This window comes from Pituophis catenifer, unplaced genomic scaffold, assembly GCF_029215685.1.
Source record: "Pituophis catenifer annectens isolate HBS135680 unplaced genomic scaffold, rPitCat1.0.hap2 SCAF_1, whole genome shotgun sequence".
Classification (NCBI taxonomy): domain Eukaryota; kingdom Metazoa; phylum Chordata; class Lepidosauria; order Squamata; family Colubridae; genus Pituophis; species Pituophis catenifer.
This window is the reverse complement of record NW_027256881.1, coordinates 38,167,170-38,188,941: the sequence shown is the minus strand read 5'-3', so window position 1 is coordinate 38,188,941 and position 21,772 is coordinate 38,167,170. Positions and strand designations below refer to the sequence as shown.

General features: G+C 37.9%; 1 protein-coding gene across 1 annotated transcript; it reads left to right on the top strand.

Moving 5' to 3' along the window:
- The first annotated feature begins 341 nt into the window (after window positions 1-341).
- Window positions 342-12,742, top strand: MALL (mal, T cell differentiation protein like). Its single transcript, XM_070947987.1, has 4 exons — window positions 342-452; window positions 10,208-10,375; window positions 10,575-10,712; window positions 12,680-12,742. The coding sequence occupies exons 1-4, from the start codon at window positions 342-344 to the stop codon at window positions 12,740-12,742; spliced, it is 480 nt and encodes a 159-aa protein (XP_070804088.1).
- Window positions 12,743-21,772: the final 9,030 nt, after the last annotated feature.

Here is a 21,772-nt window from a genome sequence, read left to right as displayed (position 1 = left end):
AACCAAAAGAAAACTTGAGCCTCAAAAAGAACCCTTTTAGAAAGAGTCAGAATTTGTAGGTTCATCTCCTTCCGATACCAAAGGATATTTAATCACACACAAATATATCCACCAGGATATTTGACCTCTGATCTCTTATGGATGAGCTGCCTTAGTCTTGGTGGTGTATGAAATTCTTCCACGATGACTAGAGCTACCTGCCAGGCTGGAACTGATTTCACCTTTGACGTCCATATGGGTGTGCCACTGGATACTATTTTAAGCTTCACATGCCAACAGTTCTGCTGCAGAAGTAATTGTGAATAGCAGATCGTAACAACAGCTACACAGAGACAATAGAAATGGATTCCAAAACTTCAGGACCGGCGCCTGGCTGCCCAGCACTTGAAGATACTCCTTCTGGACTGGCCATTTTTAAAACGATACCATATGCCTTAATCTTGCCAGAGCTGGTAAGTCAACTAACTTAATTTTATTGTATTTTTAAAAATTCCTATCTCCAATTTAACATTGAGAAATTTTGCACACTATGTGGTGTCACTATAGGAATACAAATAATACACAAAGTCATATTGATGACTCCTGGTACTAGTTACTTGTATGATATATATAGATTTATGCATATGTTTTTATGCTAATTATACTCATAGTTAATGAAAGGTTTATTTGAAGATTGGTAAACTTTCCATACTTCATTTTATGAATCAAGAATTGCATATTTTGTTCAGTTGTGCATTAAAGCACATGCCATATATCTGCTTCCCACTGCTCTTAAAATGTGCACTTTAATTATTTAAGGAGTTGAAGCATCTATCCACAGTTAGCATACAGCATAAAGTTGTATCTTTGTTAGAAGCCAGCTGTGTTAATCTAAGGGAAAAGGTAGTCCTTGATTTAAAACCACAATGGAGGCCATAATTTCTGTTGCTAAGCAAGACGTGTATTAAGTAACTTGCACCTGATTTTCTGATCTTTTGGCCATGGTTGTTAAGTGAATCATGCAGCTGATAAATGAATCAAACTTTCTCCATTAACTTTGCTTGTTGGAAGCTAATTGGGAATGTCATAAATGGTGATCATAAGACCCCAGGATGCTGCAGCTACCATAAATGCATGTTGGTTGCCAAGCACCCAAATTTTAATCGCATGACTACAGAGATGCAGTGATTGTCATCAGTGTAAGGACTTATAGAGATAAAGACATAAGTATAAATTTATAGACTTCTTTATATATATTTATCAATTTCTTTATATATTCTTTATATATTCATATATGTAAAGTATATAATTCCATAACTAGTACTAGTATATAATACCATAACAGACATAAGCTGATCATATGTCACTCTTTGTTCCTAATTTTCAGAAAGGTCTAGCTAGAAACCATTTCAGCAAAGGAATGATTAGCTTGGAGATATTAATATTGCATTACTGTATTCAAACTGGTTTACAAGGCTTGTGGATTTTTTCCTCCACCTTCCCTAATTACTCTCAGATTATTCAGGTTGACTGCTGTGAAGTTGGGTAAGATGCTGTGCTCATACAGGACTTGCTTTCTGAAGATATGGGTCAATATTTTTCAAACAGTGAATTGTGGAGACAATAATCCAAAGAGCATTGATTTACAGGCTAGTTATAGGTAGGCATGTGATTTCTTGGATAAAGATTGATTCCACTAAAAGTGCTTCATAGGGGAGAAAGAGCAGAGCTGATTAATTCAGGGATAACAGCAGGAAGGTTCATGCAGCAACTTAGAACATTCCTTAATTTATTAATGAATTTGAGTTCGTTAAAAAAACCCAAAATAATAACATGTCTAAAGAAGAGAGATGGAAGCATTGCCACTTTCAGTCTAGTTCAGGGGTCTCCAACCTTGGCAACTTTAAGCCTGGCGGACTTCAACTCCCAGAATTTCCCAGCCAGCAAAGCCAGCAAATTCTGGGAATTGAAGTCCACCAGGCTTAAAGTTGCCAAGCTTGGAGACTCCTGGTCTAGTTCATTAAACAGGATTCTCCAGACTTTGTACAGGGCTGTTTGTAGGGGAGAAGAAAAGAGGAAGAGAGAGGAGGAGGACCTTCTGCCCTTTCACCCATTTCTACTCCTAGTAAATTTCTAGATTTGAGCCACAAAAAATAATTATGCTATGTCAGTCTTGTCAAGGTTTGGGTAACAAAGATGCAGAACTGTTATCTCTTGAGGATTCAGCAGGTATCTTGGATTTCAAAAATCCAGTGCGGGAACAAACTCTAATAGAATGTCCTTATTTAAATGCAGTTGAATTCAGATTGTTAAGTGCTGAGTATTGACAGTCTTGGAGATTCCCTATGGTTACATCCATCTGTGGAACTTGGCTTTCAGGAATTTGTTCTATTTTTTAAAACTAGAAAATCAAAGTAACTGGTCCCCATTACACAGTGTGATAATGAAATTCACTGGGAAGTAGCGGCATTGCATTTTGTATTTTGCTTCACTTGGAGAACTTTCAGGAAGTTATAATTCAAGAGCTGTAAAACATGGCAGAGTGACTATGTTCCTTATGTTAATTGCATTCTCATTGTATGAGGCAGGGATTTTAACTCAACTGGAATTGTGTGTATGTGTGTGTCAGGGGTGGGTTCCACTTACCTTTATTACCGGTTCGCAGCGGGAATGCGCGTTCGCGCTTGCTTTGCTTGCACGCGCTTCTGCGCATGCGCAGATCACCCAAAATGACGTGGCGGGTGGGCTGAGCCTCCCACCAGTTTTACAGTTTTACAGTTTTACAAACTGTGAGCAACCCACTACTGGTGTGTGTGTGTGCATGCATGTAGTGCTTGTGTATTTTTTATTTATATGAAAACTTCAGCAAAGATTGTGTAAATAGTAAGGAAGATTACTTTGATGCAATCTCGGTTGCCAAGGCAACCAGTGTTAAAATATATTTTAAATCCAAGCTACCCAGATAACATTTGGAAGTAGCACAGATACCTCCCTAATTCACTGAAATATAAAAGTCAGGAGGGTACACCAAAACCAGACTTGAAGATTCTGTTATCATGGTGAATCTTAATAAAAGCAGTTTTAGCCTTCTTGTGGAGTTGATGTTTTTGTCTGGTCTATCTAGTGGGACTGAGGGCTTATAATAAAAACTGAAGCAAGCAAGAAAAAATAGCATGTTAGTTAATGCCTTCTTTGCAATATTGCTCCGGAAACTATTCCTCAAAGTGGGCAATGCATCTTCACATCCATGATGGCACAGGAGAACCCAATGACTGTAATAACAGTGGTTGCCCTCAGGCATAAAACATGGGCAGCTCAGTGGAAGAGGGTTTCTGTTTTCCACCATCATTTTCACAAGTGACACAATTGACAGTTTGCATGAGAGAGCAACATGGAAGTCTGGTGAATTGCTACAAATGACAAGCCTCTGGGAAGAGGTTGATTTAAATTGCATAATTCTTCATGATACATATATTTTAAAATATTTATTTCTTTGAGTGTTAAGGCAAGGAAGGCTATTTATGAAGGATATCGTGACAAAAACGAAATATAAACTGGAATATGGCTGCTTATGTGGGAATCAAAGTTAAGATGAAATACAGGAACATGCCTTTTGATTTTCTTTACCCCCAATTCCTTTTTTAAAAAAATTCTTCCTGTCCCTTAAAATATTCAAGCACATCTGGATCCCAAATGTTTCTTTACTTTTCTGTGTCTATGGCCAGAAGCAACTTAGACAATGTCACTAGAGCAGCAATATTCTGCACTCAAAACTATCTGCAGCTCAATGAAGGCAGATTGTTCTCTTAATTGACTTTTTATCCTACCTTTCTTCTAGGAGCTCAAAGCTACATACCCTGATTTACTATAACAACTCTGGAAAGTAAAATTGGCTTTAGAAAAATGACTGGTAATACAATATGCTAAGCATCGTCTTGAACCTGGCACCTGGCTGGTTCAGTTTAGAATATAGTTTTGTACAATATGGTCTTTGTGTGTGTGAATATTGCACTAGCTAATTTTTTTTTTGAGAATTTATAGAAACCACAATTATAATATAGTTGCAACTGTACTTCCTATGCAAAGAATCTGCAGTTTACAAACAACAAGACAACATACTGTAGTTAGATAACATTATGGCTTTTAAAATAATATGTGGAAGTTTCATTTTGAATGCTTTTAATTTTCAATGCATATTCCTACACTCTCCATCTTGAAGAACCTGTTTGATAATTTCTCAGCAAGGGGGAGCGTTAACTTTCTTGACAGTAATCCTTGCTCACTGGCATTCAGTGGGTGTGTGCCTGTTGGTGGGTAATCAAAAGAGTTCAACATCTTCAGATGGAGTTTTTGTTTTTCTTTCTTTCTTGGAAATGAAGTGGGAGTGGTGAGTACTTCTGGAAACACCTTTACAAAGTATGCTGAAAAAGGTATGCAAGAACCTGACAGCCAAAGAGAATTGCAGAGCCATTAATGACCGTTAAAGTGCACAATCTGTTCATAGCCTCCAAATGTAATCACAGGTGTTTTTCTTTGTCTGATTCATAATCTTTTCTCTGAATAATGACTAATTTTATACATATAATATTTCAGGAAGTCCCATTTAAAGATCTCTGTTTGATTCTAAGTTGACGTTTTGTGCAAAACAGATCAGACTCGGATATCAAATCACTGCTCCTATTCAAGACAAAATTTTGCTTACACTAACTTCTTCAAGATTTTGAGCAAGGTTTTTTTTCTTCTTGCTATACCTACAGAAACCAGTGACAGGATTTGGGACATTATCAACACCAGGAATCTGTTTTATTAGGGTCTAGTATTAGGGAGACAACAAATAGGAAGAACTCAGCACAGGGAATGTGGAGACCCGTTCCTTTGTGTCTGATATTGCCGTGACGTCAACTGGAAGTCTGTTGTTGCTGTTGTTGTTGTTGTTGTTATTATTATTATTATTAATTAATTAATTAATTAATTAAATTTATATACCGCCCTACTCCCGAAGGACTCAGGGCGGTGAACAGCCAAAACATAAAATACACATAGTACAAACGTTAAAAACCATTTAAAAATACATTAAATACTTTGGTCCAAAACAAATTTAAAACACCCCAATTTATAAAACAAATTTAAAAGCAATTAAAAGGGAGGTTAGGCCAGACCAGCCTGCTGGAATAAAAATGTTTTGAGGGCACAGCGGAAAGTGCGCAAATCCGGGATCCTCCGTATCTCTGGGGGGAGCTCCTCCCAGATGGCAGGTGCCCCCACAGAGAAGACTCTCCCCCTGGGGGCCGCCAGTCGACATTGTTTGACCGACGGCACCCTGAGAAGACCCTCTCTATGGGAGCATACTGGTCGGTGAGAGGCTACTGGTGGCAGAAGGCGGTCTCGTAGGTACCCCGGCCCTAAGCCATGGAGCGCTCTAAAGGTGGTAACCAAAACCTTGAAGCGCACCTGGAAGACCACCGGGAGCCAGTGCAGCTAGCGCAGGAGGGGAGTCACATGGGAGCGCCACGTTGCTCCCATAACCACCTGCGCGGCCGCATTCTGGACCAGCTGGAGCCTCTGGGTGCTCCTCAAGGGGAGCCCCATGTAGAGAGCATTGCAGTAGTCCAGGCGGGACTGGACTACTGTTAGTTGTTATTTTAATGTGGATTTGTTGAGATGGCTTATTGATGACAAAAAGGGAATATAGGCAATCAATATCACTCATGGGTAACATCCACCAAAACAACTATAATACTGAATCTGGCTAGGTTTGTGGTATAGGTGTCTATGTAACACGATCCTATGCATGAGAGCTTAGAAACATGTGTGCTTAGCAGGGAACTATAGATAGGTGCATCCGCAGCACAACTTTATGCATGTATACATAGAGCTTGCACACAAAGGCAAGTATACATGCAATTGTTGTCTGGAGAGATAGGATTGCAATTTTAAGTCAGCCACAGGTCTAGCATAAGCCACAATGATGTCATAGCATCATTTGCACTGACATAATGATGCATATGATGTCATTTGTCAACCCTTCCCTCTGAGGACAATCACAATCATGATGAGTGAAAAATGGATAAGGGTTAAGCAGGCTGTTTGTGAGACCAAAATTCGAATATATGTCGGGCCTAATATAATTATATTATATTTTTAAAGAAATACGTTGATTATTTAGATCGCAATTCTAAAAGGAGAAACCTCACTGAATATAATAAATATGCACAAAACTGAACTAAAATGTACTATTGTCCTGCTGCTCAGAATATGGTGACAGATGGCGATGATGAGGATGAGGAATTTTGTTGTTTAAAGTGCTAAGACCACCCTTTGTTTAGCACAATTATTTATATACTTGCAAGGCTGCTTTACTCTCTATGGAATAAGTCATTTTAAATATTTATCATTATACACATTGTTTTTTAAATAAAAGATTTGTAATGCCTTACCATTTTTAGAAAAAAATAAATATTTTTTATTTATTTATATAAAATAAATAAATAATTTTTTAAAAATACATTACAATTTTAAGCAACTTTTTATACATTTGTGACATACAGCTTTTTTTCATAATTTGTCCTGCTGTTCATAATCAAGGAGATCAAACCAAACATTTTGACCATTAGTCATGAAGCTAACCTTCTACCGAATTCACAAAGAACAAATGCAATTGGAGTTGTAACTGCCAGCTTCATGTTCTACTCATATATTCTGTATTCAGCCAATGCACACATTTGCTGTTAAATTAGTGTAGAGCCTTGCAAGGTCTGGTTTCCACATTCCAGTGTCAAGATAAGATAAACAATATTAAGAGATCAGAGAGTTGAATTCCTGAACCTGAATGTGAAAGGGAGTGGTTGACCTTGGATGAGTAAATCCAAGAGCCTTGGTGGCACAGCAGACTAAAGCACTGTTAAGTAACACCAGGTGCCTGCAATTACTGCAAGTTCAAATCTCACCAGGCTCAAGGTTGACTCAGCCTTCCATCCTTTCGAGGTAGGTAAAATGAGGAGCTGACTTTGTATAAAAAAGAACACCGCTGGGGGGGGGCGAAAGCCCTACTAAGCAGGTATATACAAAAGTATGAAGGCTATTGCTTAACGCATTGTAAGGTGCCCTGAGTCTCTGGTAAAGAGCGGCATATAAATTGAACCAATAAATAAATAAATAAATAAATAAATAAATAAATAAATAAATAAATAAATAAATAAATAAATAAATAAATAAATAAATAAATAAATAAATAAATAAATAAATAAATAAATAAATAAATAAATAAATGTATCTACAGTACTTGATTGCAACCTGCCCTGGTACATAGCTTTAATATAAACCCGTAAACCTATGAGAAAAATTGATCCACTCTTTTCAACTACAAAATACCATTCCTTGTCAATTTGAACAGGTAGTCTTGAAGTAATGAATGTAATGGAGCCTGCCCATTTCATTCGTACCGTGAGGATTCGTAGGAGTGAATCTCGTACCTCAAATGAAATCACTCCCTGCTTTTCACCCATGCATTCACTAATTAAATGCGCAGTTCATTAAGTGCACATGAGGGGGGGGAAGGCCATGGGTGGGGGGAAGCTAGTGATGGAACAGGCCCCCAATGCCTCCCCAACCCACTAAGTTAGCTCATGCTTCCCCCTCCCTTCCCGCCATGCCAGATTCACTTACCTTACAAGGTCTGTCTCCTCTGTGCCGTGGTTTCTGTGCCTTTGAGGGAGAGGAAGAATTGAGGAAGCTCCTGAGTGCTGTAATATCGCACGAGTTCAGGCACCTATCCTCTTTTGCAGAGACTGGGTGCTTGAACTCTCATGAGATCACGGATCCCAGAAACTTTCATTCTGGGTGTGAAAAGTGTTTCCGGTGCCTTTCTCCTGCTCCCCCCCCCAAACTCCTTTCTGCTACCACTGGAACACTTTTCACCAGGAAAAGTAAAAAGCCATCTGCTTCATTTTTAAATGCCCCATTTGCAAGGAAATGAAGATTCCAGCCCGCGTCAGTTCTCCTTACAGGTGAAAGGTGTTTGGGCACCAATGGGACACCATCTGCTCTGTTTCCAAGCCTCCCACTTTTTGCTTGCTTTTTATTGTGTAAGAGCCAGTTAGGCCTACTGGTTAAATCACTGGGCTAAAACTGGGAAACCCTGAATTCTAGTCCTTCCTTAGCCATGAAAACCAGCTGGGTCAGTCACTCTATCTCTCAGTCCAACTCGCCTCAGAGGGTTCTTTTTATGGGAAAATAGGAGAAGGAAGTTGTGTTGGATATGTTTGCTGCTGTTATTTGTAAAAATTATAAAGGTGGGATACAAATAAATAAATAACAGACAAAAAAGATCACGCTATTAAAAATGACCCAATTCCCTCCACTTGCTATTTACAGAATGCTCTGGTGGCAGCAGCAGCAGCAGCAAAAGCAATAGTAAAGTACACAACTTGTCATTTACTGATTTTTCATGATACTTCCATAATAAGACTGACCCTCTTTGGAAATTGCTTTGGCAGATAACGTAGCACAGCACAGAACACTGATAAAACCTTGCAATTAAGAATAAATATAGTCCAGTTTGGTCACCAAGTATTAGCTACAGGGCGAAAGTCTCAATTCCTCAGACTTCCATTTAGGGAAATTTGGATGTAATGGACAAAATTTTACTTTGCACATTTCTTCAGACTTCAGTTTTATTTCACATTTTCATTTCCAAAGCAGATTCATTTCCAAAGCAGATATGCAATACCATTGCATAATTGATCTTTCAATGGAATTTGCATTCATTTATGTCACTTGTGCAAATGATGGCTCAATGGCATAAGTGACATAAATTAGTGACATTCATTTATTTAAAATTGGATTTAACAGACATTCAGATTTAATGGACAATCTCTTTCCCCCAAGTGCCTATGGAGATTCTCAGTCATCAAGGTCATGGTTGTCCCAAAATGGTTTTTTGAACAGGCAACTGGACATTCTGGTTTTTCTTTGAAGATGTTTTGCTTCTCATCCAAGAAGCTTCTTCAGCTCTGACTGGATGGTGGGGAAACATCTTCAAAGAAAAACCAAACGTCCAGTTGCCTCTTGAAAAAGCACCTTTAGGTTTCCCCCAAGTGGTTTCTTCGGGTTTTACTTTTTTAACATCAGTTTTCTCAATGGATTACTTTAGTTTCTACTACAGTATATATTGTTCAAGATGGAAATATTGAACATCATTGTTTAAAATATTAGTATTTCTCCTTAGGATTCAATGTGAAATCATGTAATAGAAATACACTGTGGTCATTCTCTAGTTTATTTTTTTCCTCTCTCATGCATTTGTTTTTATTTTGTTCTTGATTTAGCTTTTTTTTAAAAAAGTTTTTGCTCTTGTTCTTGATTTAGCTTTTTTTAAAAAAGTTTTGTTTGTTCAAAGAAAAAGAGATGAGGACTGGTTCTCTTTTGTGCCCTCTTTGAACAATTATTGCTGGTTTTGCACTTTGTCGACTTCATATTAACCACAGTATATGCATGTATTATTCATCCAAGGGAATTATTTTTAATTTGGACTAGAAGTTTCTTAGGGGGAAAAAAACCTTGCTGATGTTGCATATTTTCATAACAGCCTATTGCAAACATATTTACAATTCATTATTTAAATAATATAAATACTTATTCTTCCTGAGCATCATTCCTTATGTAGCCAATATAATACTGGAAAAGGAAGAGAATATAGAAAGGTGGTCAGCTGGAACTGGTTTCATATACATGCAGTTTTCAGACCCTGAGATGGTTAGCCTGACTAGGTAGCTCAGTGGCTAAGACACTGAGTTTCTCGATCAGAAAATTCAGCAGTTCGGTGGTTCAAATCCCTAGAATAGGTCTCCTGTGTGAGCAGGGGGTTGTACTAGATGAGCTCCAAGGTACCTTCCAACTCTGTTACTGGTTCAACAATGATTGGTGCAACATCCTGCTAGCTTTTAAGATTATATATGAAACACTTGTCCAATTAAGCTTCAGTTGGACATTTGTGCATGGATATGTTGTTGTCAGTGTGTTTACTGTGCTGTTTTAAGATAGATCATTTTACATGGTGGTATTATTTGTACTTTAGCCTTCTGCTCCAGAGTTACATTTTAATGAAATGTATAAATCAACCAATCAACCAAATAAATAAATACAGGCATAAATCAGAGACTAAACCAATCTGAAATGTAAAAAAGTTTAATGATAAACATTTATATTTCAACATTTTTCACCCTGACAGATCTTTGGCTGCTGGGTTTGGATCCTTGTAGCAGCTACCACGGTGTATTTCCCTTTGCTGCAAGGATGGGTCATGTACGTCTCGGTCAGCTCCTTTGTCATCTCCTTTCTGCTCCTCCTGAGTTACTTGTTTGGTGTCCATAAAAACTTTGAATCCTGGAGAATTCTGGTAAGGTCGCAACAACTCCTGTAGCTTAAAGAGTTTTGAAGTGGGTAAATACTCTCAGATTGTGAATGGGCTGCTTACTAGGATGACTTTGGTCTGTACTTCATATGCAATTCTGCATAATAATGAACATATCCTGAAGGATTCCACATTTCCTTCTTGTTTTTTAACCCTGTCCATATCTACGTCTCTTTTCTTTTAGGACAGTCTTTACCATGGAGCCACAGGCATTTTTTACCTGAGCGCTGCTGTGTTGCAGGCAAATGCAACAATCCGTTCAGAGACGGAAGTGCCAGCACACGTTATCCCTCTCTATTATCAGCTCAATGTTGCAGCCACGGTAAGAACCTCACATCACCTGAGCAACTACCTGTTCTGTTTAAAAGCTCACATTTCAGTTCTTGTTGGTGACATTTTATTGCTGGAACCAGAATGAAAATAGCAGGGCAGCCCCTGCTAGGCTCAACATTTCAAAAAGTGTTCCTTTACCCACTCAGATACTTCATCTGTTTCCCATCATAATACTCTTTCACTTAAATACATGCTTTGCTGTTTTTATGAAGAAAGTACTAAGTCTTAAGTCCAGCCGCTGTAAGGAAGTTCTTAACAGACTCAACTCAACTCATAGTCTGTAGGGATTCTCAGTCACCCAGGTCATGGTTGTCCCAAAGGTGCCTTTTTCAGGAGGCAACTGGACTTCCTTGTTTTTTCTTTGAAGATGTTTTGCTTCACATCCAAGAAGTTTCTTCAGTTCTGACAGGATAGTGTAATCCTTCCATTCCCCACTTTCTTGTAAAACTGAAGAAGCTTCTTGGATGAGAAGTGAAACGTCTTCAAAGAAAAAACAAGGAAGTCCGGTTGCCTCCTGGAAAAAAGCATCTTTGGGACAACTCAATTCATAGGTCACAAGCTAGATAATCTTTGTTCTGAACTGTTGTTTGCATTAAATCGCTGGTTAATGAACCTGGATAAATTACCCAATACTGGGTAAAAAGTAGTTTTTCTTTGGAAAACAACACAAAAATCCACAACAGGGACATTTAAATTGACTTAAAGATTGCCAGGTGTACAAATGTTTTTTGTAAATCTCCCAAAGTATTCCTATTAAGATGAAACTTGATGAAATTACCAATGGAAATTTGTTGAAATGACATAAAGGTTAAACTTAATGATATTATTTTTATAATATATGTACATCTCTTTCTCCTTCCTTCCTTCCTTCCTTCCTTCCTTCCTTCCTTCCTTCCTTCCTTCCTTCCTTTGATTTTTAAAAACATTTTTATTATACTGTGACAACCCCCCCCCCCCGCATGAAATGCCACCTAATTTGAGTAAATTAAATTAAACTACATTACAATTTTGTAAATTTACTTTTGGCTCCAGCTGTTACCTTTTGGAATACAGGCCCTGCACATTAAAGGCCAAATGTAATTCTTAATGGCTCAAGTATGCACAAAGACCTGTTGTAAATCAGTATTAACTTTCACATAGCACATGGCCTGCTTTATGGGTCAAGCATGTCTAACCCTACCTATTTAGTATTGGGTTTATAATGAAGAGCACTTTTCTATAGAAGCCTTCCCTTTCCTTCGGCATAGGGTTGTAGGCTACATGAAAATACACAGCAAGAGATGATAAAATATATAGACTTGTCAAATGTTCTATACATTCTCCAATTAATAAACAAAATAATTATTCCAGGATAGAGATTAGGAGGTTTTGAGTGTAAACAGTGTAATGGACTTGCAAGTTAATCTACTCCATCAGACTGTAGGAGTTTAACTCAACAAGAGAACTAGTAGCCTAAGTGCTGGGGAGGACAAAGCCTTGAGCATCAGAGAAGCATTCCCAGTGTAAGATGGTTTGTTCATCCCACATGTTCCTTTTGGTTAATGGTAAATTTAATCTGCTTCCCAAGCCAAACAGGTATACAAAGAAGCTCATGGTTCATTAGGAAGGCCTGCTCTTTTGACACCTGGGTTTTTTTTGGGAGGGAGGGACTACAGCTCACATTCCATTACAAAAATAGAAGTTGTATGCTAACACCTTTGGAGGCCAGGAGCCTGGAAAGTTAGAAGCTATGTGACAAAACTGGTTTCTATTGTGTTGTCTCAGATTTTCTTCACCTTCATTTTATCTTTCAACAACCCAGCAAGCTGGGTAGCTGAAAGAGATGCAGATGTGAGGTTAGTTCTTGACTCATTTGGAACGAAATTTGAAACTGAATTAGAACTATTCCTAGTTTGATATACTAACTTGCTTTGGGAACGGAAATAATAATGTTGCCATTTTTTCTCCCTTTTTCAGTTGTTTGCCTTCATCACCACACTGCTGTATATTTTGCATGCCTTCAGCAACTACTACCACTGAAATGACATGAGCTGGAGTCTGTATACTTGAACAAACAGTTAACATTTAAGAAGATAATTCAGTTGCAACTGAATTCACCCATCAGCTGGCACGATCTCATTTTAGGTGAAGCAAACACATGTTTGTTAAAACCCGTATTGTAGCATATTGCTGAGTTCAATTTACTGTAATCTGTACTCAATTTACTGTAATCTGATCCTTGAGTTCTCATGCCTGTAATTATCCCAAATAATTATTTCCCCCCCCATATCAAACCCTCCATAAATATTGTACATAAAATAGGGGAGATTTTTGAACTTTCTGTCTTCAGTGAACTATCTTCACGTTTCCTCTTCTGTGAAGGAATTCTTGTTGGTTTGCTATAGTATCTTGCACATGGCAGAAGATTCTGGGTTCATATTCTGAGGTGCCCGATTCCCGATTCACACAAACCCTAAATGAAATAGTGTTTAGCAGTATTTCTCAACATTGGCAGCTTGGAGATATGTGGGCTTCAACTGGCTGAGGATTTCTGGAAGTCGAAGTCCACATAATCTTCAAGTTGCCAAGAATGAGAAATGCTGGTTTATCGGATATATTATAATGCTACACAACTCAGTGTATGCCTTTATGTCATCCAATCTCTTGTAGTTGAAAGCCACAGGAAAGGTTGTGTAGTGGTTGGCAATTTGGGAAGTGTGTCTGTTTTCTAATCAATAAAGCTTCCAGAGAATTTCGGATTCCTTTACAACACTGCTTGAAAACTATTTCCCATTTGGATGCAACAAATTATTTATTAAGGATATGGCAAATAATCTGTTGCCTCCAAATGGCCTGGGGAATAATTATCAAGATGTCTGGGAAGAGAAATTCACACGCATTATGGTAGCTGTAATATAAATGATTTTTATCTCATTAACTTTATGTGTGATTTCTATCTAAAGTAAGCACGAAGCTAAAGTGGCAACATAATACAAAATACCATCTGTTTACCTATTGGGGTGCGCATTCACACACAAAAAGCAAGATTACTCCTGTGAACTGAAGCAGATTCATCTTGTCCTGATGTTAACTAAATCTGAAAATGCTGTGCAAACAGCATCCCTTTCGGTAATGTTAATATATGTAAAAGTATTCTGCTCTTTGTTATTACAATATATAGAACGTTTGTTTTGATGTAGAAACATGAAGTAATTTATTGGTAAACTTGTGTTTTTTAGTTCTGTTTTATACTGATGTTTCAGTTAACTTATCTTTTGCCAATGAATATAACTGACTTGCCTCCTTTGCCCAAATCATGCAAGTGTTTTAATTGCTGCTTTATGAGTGGGGTTCAGGGGTGTTATTCAGTAGGTTCTGACAGGTTTTTGAGAACCGGTAGTGGAAATTTTGAGTAGTTCGGAGAACTGGCAAATACCACCTCTGGCTGGCCCCAAAGTGGGGTGGGAATGGAGATTTTGCAATATCCTTCCCCCAGGAGTGGGGAGGGAATGAGGATTTTGTAGTATCCTTCCCCTGTCATGCCCACCAAGCCACACCCACCAAGCCACGCCCACAGAACCAGTAGTAAAAAAAATTGAATTCCATCGCTGGTGGGGTTGTGCCATTGCAGATGCAAAAAATGTATTAAGCCCATAATTTTATCAACAATTTTAGGTATCTTTAAACTATTATATAGGAACTACAGATGTACTTGTCAAGACTGAACCTTAAGGAGCTTTAGGTACTCCCGCCAAAACTTTGCTGTAAAGTGTACCTCCCCACATTTGTAAATGTGTGTGACTGTTAGGCGTTACAGCATACATAGGACATAATTTATTTTTAACTTCACCCATCTTTCTCTGGATTCAAAATAGCGGTATCCATAGTTGCTTCCAGCTTTTGTCAATTTTTCAATTCAATTTCAATTTTTTTTTTTTAATTTGATTTATATGCCGTCCTTCTCCGAAGACTCAGGGCGGCTCAGAAGGATAAGACAGCACTGGGTCACAAACTCTGCCCCCCATGAGGTATATGGGGATGTGTTGGGGATGTGACTTGTATTGCAATGTGTCAAGATGCTGCTGACTTCAGTCGGAGCCCTCTTGGATCCTTCTGCTGGTGCCACTGCTTCAAAGACCTTGTTACTCCCTGACAAGTAATGCTAACACCAATCCTGAGAGGTACCGGTAGTACACATCCCTTCTGTTTGGTTTGATAGTGCAGCCAAAGTCTTTATCTCAATTTGGGCTTCCTCTTTTTCATGGCATCTGTTTATCAAGCATGCCAAGATTTATGAGATAAAACTCTTTTGTCTAACTTATCCTTAAGTTCACGAGGAATACTGAGGATTCCTTCTATATCTGCACATGGAGAAATGTAGGCACCGAAATTACTTTTATAGTTTTTTAAAAAGATAATTAAGAGTTCATTTGGGCTTATGGCTTTGAAGTGCTGTGATGTTTTTTATTTATTTTGCTACACCACCAACTGCCAAAGTCTCTCATCACAATGTCAGCATTACAAAATACTTTCCGATGTGGAAAATGCCTCCTCCCATCAAATTAGAACATATATTTTTAAGTGACTAAAATTTTACAAAATCAGCATAATGCTACATCAACATTTTTCCATGAAAAGTTAGCATTAACACATGCAATTAAGTATTGAAGTGAGGTTTTAAGCAACTTTCTTTTCAAGAAGAGAGGATTGTTGATTTCTGAAGCGGTTTGTTCAGCTCTTCCAAGTTACGTCTGACTGAAGTTTTGATGGCGCTGAAAAAAATGACTTACGACTTGGTCCTTGCACCAACAACCATCGGTCTCCCAGTGGTTACTGTCGTGATTTTGAGAGCTTGGCTACCACCAGCATTTGTGGTAGCATATGGTCATACGATCACCATTCGCAATCTTCCTATCTGGTTTCTGACAAGCAAACTCAATGAGGAAAGTGGTAGGAGTCACAGGTTGCAGTCATGTGATGTCTTGTTTAAGGACCACTTCGCTTAGCAATGGAGTTGTGAGTCCCAATTAGTGTCATTAAGTGAGGAATACCTGTACCTTCAATGGGCTAGTAAGAGAACATTAGTATGCATTGCCTTGTCTATGAATGCAGGTAGTCCTTGTTTATTGTCTGTCTTGTACAGTGACTATTTGCAGTTTTGACAGTGATAAAAAAATTAATATTGAAACCAGTCCACGCATTTACAACCTTCTCAGTCTTTAAAGCAAAGGAAAACTGAAGTAAGATCATAAGCACAACCATGGTTTCAGTTAAAGACCACTTCACTTAATGACTAAATTGCCAGTACCAATTATAAATCTATAAAAACAGTACAAATGCTACTGTTTTTGTATACATGCACATATGTTGAAAACATCAAGGATGTCATTACAGGTAGTCATCGACTTATAACTATCTGTTTAGTGACCATTCAAAGTTACAACGGCACTGAAAAAAGTGACTTATAAATGTTTTTCACCCTTAAGACCATTGCAGCATCCCTATGGTCACACAATCAAAATTTGGATGCTTGGCAACTGGCATGTATTTATGATGGTCACAGTGTCCATGTGATTACCTTTTGTGACCTTTTAACAAGCAAAGACAATGGGAAAGCCAGACTCACTTAACAACTGGGTCACTGACTTTACGAGAGCAATGTTTCACTTTACTGTGGCAAGAAAGGTTGTAACATGGGGCAAAACCAGGGGTGAAATGCTCCTGGTTTGGACCGGATTGCCCGATCCGGTAGCGATGGAGGCGGGTGGCTTGGAGAACCGGTAGCAAAAATCCCTGCCCTCGCCCCCCCCCCATGCCCAGCTGAGCCGCACAATCATCACAGGCTTTTTTTTTTAACTTTTAAAAGCATTTTTTCTACAACCTCTTCGGCCGAAAAAATGCTTTTAAAAGTAAAAAAAAAAAAAAGCCTCTGATGATCGCGCGGCTCAGCTGGGATCATCAAAGGTTTTTAAAAGAAAAAAACTCTTTTTTTCTTTTAAATGCCTCTGATGATCTAAACTGAGTTTTTTAAAAAGCCTCTGCTGATTAGGCAACTCAGCTTGACTCGTCAGAGGCATTTAAAAGCATTTTTTTTTTCAAAAGATGGTTTAGAAAAAATGGTTTTAAAAGTAAAAAAAAAATGGCCACGCCCATCCAGTCACATTACCCCCCTCACCAAGCCACGCCCACAGAACCGATAGTAACAAATTTTAGATTTCACCACTGGGCAAAAGTCCTCCTGATTGAGTTTGATGCTTGGTGACTTTATATCCACATCCATATAACAAAGGTAACATTTACCACTGCTTTCTTCTGGAAAGTTTTTTTCATCTCCTAATGTTATCTGAAGAGCTGGTAATCCTTGGTATTCTCCCATCTAAACGTTAACCCTGTCAGAATTTGTTGCAGAAATTAAATCCAGAAAGCACATACAGGTAATCTGATTCAGCAGGATTGATTTAAATAAGGAACTTCTTTATATACAATAATATATATACAATACCAACAGCAGAGAACAAGTTTCATTTCAACTTAGATAAGCAGACAAGTTTACACACTGGTTTCAGTTTCGTTTCTCAGCACAGCACAGAGCTGAGCCTCCAAACTGTTTCAGCTCCCATTGGCTGATTTAGTTGCTATGCCTATTCATTGGCTGACCTTGTTACCATGTCTCTGCCAGTTCATTAATAATCTGACAAACCTTTTTCACCCTGGTTAGCTGTCAAGACAAGATCTTCAGTGTGCTGTCAGTTGCATTGTTCAATTCCTTTAGAAGGGATTTGATATTTTTCCAATGAGTTGCTTAATTATCCACTGGATGTATTTTTAAGATAAAGGGTTCAGAGCATGTCCCTCATTGAACAGTCATCATCAGAAAGGAGCAAGAAACACAGAAATAATGGAATTAGCAACTACAGAACTGGATGAGTTCCCAAAGAGCCATTTTCACCAACACAGAAGTCTACATTAGAAAGTAATTAATTAGTAAGTAATCCATTAAGTAGTTCATAGCATGTCATACAAAAGAGAAGTGAAGCCTAATTTTAAGATCTCTGAAAGGAATGGGTAAAAAAATTGTAAACAGACAGAAAATTCTATATAATACAAAGCTTCACTTGTGAACTGAACATCCCCCCCACTCTTAAAAAGCATGTAAATGCACATGGATACAGGTAATTCTCACCTTACAATCTTTCTTTTAGTGACCATTCAAAGTTACAACAGCATTGAAAAAAGTGACTTATGACCATTTTTCTCACAACCATTGCAGCATCCTTGTGGTCACGTGATCAAAATTCAGATGCTTGGCAACTGGCTCAGGTTTATAATGGTTGCCAATTTAATAATACATATCATAACGGCGGCAAGAATGATATTTGCACAAAAGTGGAAAATGGAAAAAATCCCTACAAGGGAAGAGGTAATTAAGAAAATATTGGAATGTGCAGAAATGAATAGGTTGACATTGGCAATTAAAGGGAAAACAGAATCGGAGTATTACAACATTTGGGGGAAATTTTATCAATGGATAGAAAGTGAGTATAGATAATAAACAGGATAAAGGCAAGAACTTTGAGATGAATATGTTGTAGTATATTAAAATTAAATGAAAGAAGGAAAGATAAATATATATTTTAAGAAATAATGGTAAACTTTGAAGATGATAGCACAAATGTTATACCCAGATGATACATGGATTGATTAAAAAATGTACAGAAATACTAGAGGAATAATAGTAAAGTAAAAAATGATATTGGAAATGAAGACGTACGTAAATAGAAATCGGGTCTGCTCGAATACCATCTCAGATTGAATTAAAAAAGGAAACAACAAAGGAATAGAAAAGAGGGGAGGAATAGAGAGGAGAAAGTAGGGGAGTTTGGAGGTGAGAAGAAGAGAAAAGAAGAATGGGAAAAGGAGAAGAAGAAGGAAGGGGAAAGAAGAACAGGAGAGAGGGTAAGAAGGGGAGGAAGAAGAGAGGAGAGGGGAAAGAGGAAAGGAAGTAGGAAAGGAGAGGAGAGGAGGAATGAGGAAAGAAGAAAGAAAGGAGGAGAGAGAAGGGAAGGGGAAAAGGAAAGGTTGTAGTAAAACAAAAGAAGGAAATGAAAGAAGGAAATTAAAAGAGCAGACCCGAACAAATAATTAATAAATTACCTAATGGAAGTTAAAGAAGAAGATGAACGAACAATGTATAAGGATGGATAAAAGACTGTACATTTAAACATGTTGATGAAAAATAAAAATAAAAAACTTTTTTCAAAAAAAAAAAGATTTATAATGGTTGCAATGCTCCAGGGTCATTTTGTACCTTTTGATAAGCAAAGTCAATGGGGAAACCAGATTCACTTAACAACTGTGTTACTAACTTAGAACTGCAGTGATTCAGTGTTTAACAACTGCGGCAAGGAAGGCCATAAAATGGGGCAAAACTCACTTAACTGTCTCACTTACCAACAGAAAATTTGAGCTCAATTATGAGGACTACCAGTATTACTATCCACATGCAGACACACATATATAAACTGCATATACTTATAGGTGCATATGTATGCATGTATGCATACACATAACTACATGTATACATATATACCTACTAGAGGCTGTGCTTAAAAAAACAGTATTAACAATGTATAATTATCAATAAAAGGTAAAATTGATTCCGCCTGTCTATGCCAACCCTTCTCCCTTTCAGTGCCCACAAATCATTCTCAGACATATAAATGTAAATGCACAAGCATACACACGTGCACCTACATACACCTTTTTCCAGCAGAAACAACAAAAAAGAAAGAAGGAACCCAAGATTAAAAGGGAGGGGCAGCTGCCCTGGGAAGGGAGGAGAGAAAGAAAGAGAGAGAGAGAGAGAGAGAGAGAGAGAGAGAGAGAGAGAGAGAGAGAGAGAGAGAGAGAGAGAGAGAGAGAGAATGTGGACTGAGATGATGGGAGAGAAAGAGGTAAGTGGCCAGAAAACAAAGAAAACAGTGAAAAACCTTGTGTCTTTCAATATATATATATATATAAATTAAATTCACAAAGTAGCCCCTCCTTAGAAATGGCTAATCTTTAAACTATTTTAATTTAGGGTACATGCTTTGCTTTTCCACAGAGACTTCTTTAGTTATTTTTAATCTTTGCTGCTCGTTTGCTTCCCCCCCCAATAGTGCCTGTCTTTTTCTTGGCAATTGCAAAATGACTGCTCCCCCCCCCCTCACCTCAGAATTATTTGGAAGTCCTTTTGTTTTCATAATTGTAGTAGCTTAAATCCCATGGAGTTGGGACTTGGAGGTAACAGTGATTACCCTTCAAAGCAAAAGGGCACAAAACTCAATTCAGTCCATATACACTATCCAGAGTCCTTCTGTGTGAGAGATGAATGGTTTCAAAATTTGATAAAGTAAATAAATAAATAAAACCCTGCTGAGGCATTGCCAAGTTTATTAAATAAGAATAGATAAAATGTTTGAAGAATTGCAAACTCTTAAAATGCAACCATAAGAAAATAGTTCCTTATTGAGCATTTCAATAGAGCATGAACTACATATTTCTTTACGTATCTTTGGAAAAAACCAAAACCAGAGAACTCTTAAAGAAAAATAAGCTAAATGTTAGAGATAGGGTCCTGGTAGCTCTTTGCTCTTATAGCAGGAATTAGCACTTCAACAATTGGCAGGAGACATGCATAGCCCCAGCCATGAAGAATATCACCAATTGATTTCCTTAAATTTATGTTCTGGTCCAGAAGTAGAAATCAGTATGGACACATTTTGTTTAGCTAGGTGGCAACATTGCTATCTTTGGGAGACCTAACCCACCCATTTTAATATAGCTATTAATTCAAAATATAGATGAATATGAAATAGTTTTATTCTGCCACATGTAATTGTCTGAGTAGCCACCAGGTGTCTGTAATGGTCTACTGAAAAATTACAAAATACAGTATACTCTTTCTTCTCTACTCAGCTGTAACTCTTGAGATAGTCCTTCTGAGGTTTCTCCTTCCATCAACCCACCCGCCTATGATTTCCTGAATATCTAGCAAAAATGTCTCTAGAAATAAGTGGGGTTAAAGGGGGGTAAGTAGTCTTTGCAAAAAAAACAAGTTCCTCTATTTACAAATATATTTCAGATTGACTGTACTGTTTCTTGAATAACTGCCTAGAAGCTCCTTCTTTAGATTAACTCTGGACCTGAGACAGTTATCTGGTAGCCATGCATGTACCTGGGGCATCTGATCCATATGTCTTTTCATAACATGCCTTTATGTCCTTCCGATTAGGCTTTTGACAATGCAATCCAAAAAGAGAGCCACTTACTGGTTAGGGCACTAGGCTAGAAAGCAAGAAACTGTGAGTTCAAGTCTCACCTTAGCCATGAATTCCAGCTGGGTGTCTTTGGGCCAGTCACTCTCTCTCAGCCCAACCCCCAACAGGATTGTTGTTGTGGGGAAAACAGAAGGAGGAAGATGTGTTGGATATGTTTGCTGCCTTGAGTTATTTGAAAAAAATATTAAAGGTGGGATATAAATCGAGAATTATGAAAAGAAGAAATTAATTCCTCAAAGCAGCTCCCGAGAAATCTGTGTTGATTACTATGTAAGAGAAATGAGCTTTTTGACTGAGAAAATGGTTGCTTTCACCAACACAATGGCTGCCATATTTTTCAGTGCAGTGCAGTGCAGAATAATAAGGGACCTAAAAGGAATGGGACAGAGAATTGAAGTAAGGTACTGGTTCCAAGCAGATGGCTCTTTGTATTGCCAACTATTTACTTCCTTATGCTATTTTGTTGGTAAAAGAAAAGACCAATATCTTGATGGAAAAAACGTGACATGTAACAAATGTAAGAGAAAGTTGTCTGAGCTCTGTACATAAATTTGTATACAAGGAAAGGCAACTGAATAATAATTTATTTCCCTGGAAATATTCCAGGTTTCTCCAGCCTAAGGGCAGTTCTCTTTAAGGGCAGTTCTCTTTAAGGGCAGTTCTCTTTAAGCTATGCCAGACTGACTGTTCCATTTCTCTTGCAGAATTTTGAAAAATAATGTATCTCGTAAGCTAGACAAGAAATCAC